Raw genomic sequence first — 4067 nt, 5'->3', positions numbered from 1 at the left:
GCCAGGGCGCACCGCGGGATCTCACCGCCAGAGGCCTCCCAGCACAGGGGCGGTCCCGGGGCACACACCCAGAACGACAGACTGGCCTCTCCCGGCCACACACACACTCACCCAACCCCCGCGGGGGGGGATGGGGGCGCACCCCCTTCACGGGGCCTCACGCCCACCGCCACCCTACACCCGGAGCCGCGGCCGACCCGGGAGAACGCTCTCCCGCCGCGTACCGGCGTCCCCCAACAGCCCTCACGCGCGCAACCCTGCTGTGCGCCAAGGCTTTCCCCTGCCCCGCCCCCCTCTCAGGGCTCCGAGGGCACTGCTCCACCCGGGGACGCCACCGGCTGACAGTGGCCGGGAGACGACACCCACGTGAGGCGAGGCCAGCTCGGTCCCAGACCGCGGGGAACGGGGGCGGAAGGGGACACAGGCGGTCACACGCGCGGGGCGAGGAGGAAGGCCGGCAGCGGTGGGGAGGGGCCGGCAAGCACGCGCAGCAGGGGCCACGGGACGGGGGCGAGGGCGCCGCCCGGGGACCAGAAAACACCGGGACACAGCCGGGCCACCAGGAAAACCAGCGCAGGATCCCACCGCCACCCACACAAGAGGGCGGTCCCGCGACGCCTGGGACGCCGGCCATTCCTGGCCATCCCTGGAGCGGGCCCCACACCCCGGCCCCGCCGCCAGGGCCGGCGTGCCGTCCAAACCCGTCTTTTTCTTCCATCCATCCGTCCGTCCGTCCTCCACAGATCCGTGTCTTCCATCAAAAGTCTGACCCCGAGGCTCAACATCCTGGGGACACGCTCTCGAGCGAGGGCGGCCCAGACCGGGCCCACAACACTGCCACCGGCTGCGGCTCGGGGCGAGGGCAGGCACGACAGGCTCCTCATCCTCCTCACCACGGCTGCGGGGCTGGGGGAGCCGGGGCCGACCAGGCAAAATCGCACCCCAAACCCCCCCCCTTCCCCCTGGGCTCACACCACGGGGCCGGCCGCACGCACACAGCACACGCACAGCCCCCCACTCGCCGGACACCCGGCGGGGCCCAGCGGGGCCCTCCCCCAACTCGGAGGGGGGAGGCGCGGGCCGCAGTAGGCATCAAGCAAGCACACGGCCCCACCGCGGGGCCGGCGCACCCATCACCCCCTCTTCCCACAGAGGGGAAGGGGAGTTTCTGCCCACGTGCTCTGGCAGTCGCCACGGTGGCCACTGCACACTCAGGAGGGGCAGCGGCTGGGGGATCCGGTACCCCAAGGCTCCCTCTTGGATCGCTAGAGAAGGCTTTCTCACCGAGGGCGCGCCGTCCCTCACCCGGTCGTCTCTCCTTCGGGGCCCACGGAGGCACACCAGGAGCCGCCAGTCCTCAACTGGGCGGGAGGGGAAGGGGTCTGCGGTATAGGTAAGCGGACCACCACACAGGGGCGTGTGTGCGGTCAGGGCCGGGGCAGAGCCCGCGCCCCGCAGCCTCCAACGACGGGAGGAGCACACAACGAGGCTTCTCTTACCGCCTCGACCCCCCCCACGGGACACACGCACACCACCGTGGCGGGGACCCGAGGAGGACACAGGGTTAAGGGGAAACACCACCGCTCGGCCTCGGGCACCTGAGGGACGACCTGGAGCACTCCAGGGGCACCACCGAGGGTCCAACGAGGCACGCTCACACACCCATGCGGGGGCGCGCAGCGTGGCAGCGGCACAGCCCTCCCCACCGCGGGGAGGGCCGCTCGCGGGGCACACGCCAGGAAGGCGAAGCAAAGCACATCTGCTGTGTCCGAAGACCCACGGCCCCACTAGACACCCCAGAGCGGGGGACGGGAGACCAAAGGTCAGGGCCGGAGGCCACACCCCAACACCTGCCCTTCCTCACCCTCCCCAAGGGGCAAGAGGGGAAAGACAGGCAAGGGGCCCCGCGGGCAGACCGAGAAGAGCGGACACATTCACTGGGAACGCCCGTCCCTCGTCCGGCACGGCTTAGGCCCGGCCCGGGAGAACACGACCACACCACATCAATCAGTTGAGCCGAATTGGAGCGGGGGGAGGGGGGGGGAAGAGAAGGCACAGGTGAGGACAGTCACCGGAGGGGGCCCAGGGGGCCCGCTTTAAGCCTCACCGGCAACCTCCCCTCCCCGCCCAACCTCACACCTCAGGCGACGGCGGCCAACGACCCCAGGAGGAGAACGCCTGACACGTGTGGCACGGAGCCTAGAGGGCGGGGGTCGTCCCAGCCACCACCGGGTGCCCACAGCGGGAGCGCAGGGTCAAAGACCCAACACCGCCTCGCCCCACCGCCCTCAGCTCGCCCAGAGACCGGAGGTGGCACCACGAGCTGGGTTCGGTCAGGACACAGCACACAGGAGCCGGCGCACAGGCCCAGGCGGGCAGCTGCAGCGGCAAAAGGCCGAACCAGGCGCCAGGTGGCGGCCCAAAAGCCCAGAGCCCCGCGTGCATCCAGAGACCCAACGTCTTCAGAGGCAGACACCAAAAGAGACCGTGTCAGCACTTACCTGGTGGCAAAAAAGACCTATTTCGGGCGACAAAATGACAGCAGACGACAGCGGGGCCCATCTACGACTCGCAGGGAGGGACCCCGGAACATTGACGCGGCCACCTGTCCCCAGCACTACCCCATGAACACCAGGCCTGGAGCTCTCGGGGGGGGGGGGGGGGGGGGGGGGGCGCGCGGGGGGCATCTGGTCGACTTGGGGGGGGGGGTTGAGGAAATGGGGCCGCGTGGTGGCAAAAGTGGGGGCGCAGACGCCAAGGGAGAGGGAGCTGGCCGCAGACTCCCTCCCCGCTTCGCCCACACAGGTAGGTGTACCGGTCCGTCTCCGAATTGGGATTTGGCTTCGATGTGCGTAAAGAAGAAGAAAGAACCGTCAGCGAGGCGCCTCCAACAAGACGAGCGGGCCCCGACCAGGGACCACGCCCGGGGCCCAGACCGTCCTACACGCGGCACCCAGGACAGCTCGAGCCGGTCCCCACCCATCTCCTGACTGACCGGGATTCAGGGACTTGGGAGAGGCGTGAGAAAAAGTCGCGTCCGACGACCGAGACCCACGAGGGCACGCTGAAGGGTCGAGCGCGCCCTCCCCGGCCACCCGCGGAAGTAGGACCCGGTCCATCCACGTCTCCGGACCTATCGGGACTTTGAGAAAGAAAAGGCATGCGTGCCGGGAGACGCCTCAGGCGACCGGACCCCACCGGGGGACCGCACACGCGCCCGCGCCGGCCGTCCTCTCCGTATCACCCCTCACGACTCCGGCGGGCGGGTCCCCACCTCCGGAGTGCGACGCGGAAAACACCTCGGTCAGAGAGAACCCGAGGGCCCGGACCCAGCCGCGCCCTCCGCCGACCTCCACGCCACAGTCCGGGCCGGTCCCCACCTCCGGAGCGGGGCCGAGGGCGAAGCAAACGCTCCTGAGGGCGACCCGAGGGGTGGCCGGACCGCCGAGTCCGAGTCCAGGAGCTCCGGGCAGGGAAGACCCTCTCCCTGCCCACCGCGGCGGTCCGGCCCAGGTAGGGTCCGGCCGGTCCGTCTCCACGGCCGGAGGGTCACGGGGAGATGCTGGTCGACCCGGCCAGGCCGCCCCAGAGCCCACATCTGGAGCGCCGCGACGGTCACCCTCCCCAGAAACCTAGAGAACCAATCTCCGGCGGCAGCAGGACGTCCCTAGGCCTCGGTGTCACCGGGACTGTCACCGCCAGCGTAGCCGGTTTCTGAGAGCTCTGTCTCGGGCCCGGCAGCTGAGTCACAATCCTCCTGAAAGTCTCGCCGAAGCTCCGGAGGGCGAGGGACAATATATAAGCGGCCGCCAGGTGGCTCCTGACAACCGGCTCGACCGTCCCGAGGACGTGTCGCTGTCGCCGGCCGCCGAGGACGCCACCGCACCGGCCGCCCAAACGCCCGAGCTCGGCCCGGAGCCTCCTCCGCCTCCGAGCCACGCGACGCGACGCGACCCCGGCCGCAGAGGAAGGGAGACGAGCTGGGAACTATCTCCTCAGGAGGCTGCCCCGAAGGAGACGCGCTCCCCCCCCCCCCCCCCACGCGATTCCAGGGTGGAGGGGGCACA

The 4067-nt window shown here is 70.5% G+C and overlaps 1 protein-coding gene across 1 annotated transcript in view; it reads left to right on the top strand.

Annotated features, from left to right (window-relative positions):
- Positions 1-1602, top strand: part of LOC136155141 (collagen alpha-1(I) chain-like) — a 2813-nt gene extending 1211 nt beyond the window's left edge. Inside the window, exons 2-4 of the mRNA XM_065917037.1 lie at positions 1-220; positions 301-1239; positions 1289-1602. The exon at positions 1-220 is cut by the window's left edge and continues 880 nt beyond it. Of these exons, the coding sequence (XP_065773109.1) occupies positions 1-220; positions 301-1239; positions 1289-1602 (1473 nt within the window). The remainder of the gene's footprint in view (positions 221-300; positions 1240-1288) is intronic.
- The last annotated feature ends 2465 nt before the right edge of the window (positions 1603-4067 follow it).

Source organism: Muntiacus reevesi, unplaced genomic scaffold (assembly GCF_963930625.1).
Source record: "Muntiacus reevesi unplaced genomic scaffold, mMunRee1.1 SCAFFOLD_124, whole genome shotgun sequence".
Lineage (NCBI taxonomy): Eukaryota > Metazoa > Chordata > Mammalia > Artiodactyla > Cervidae > Muntiacus > Muntiacus reevesi.
Note: the sequence above shows the minus strand (reverse complement) of the source record. Positions and strands in the feature narration are given on the sequence as shown.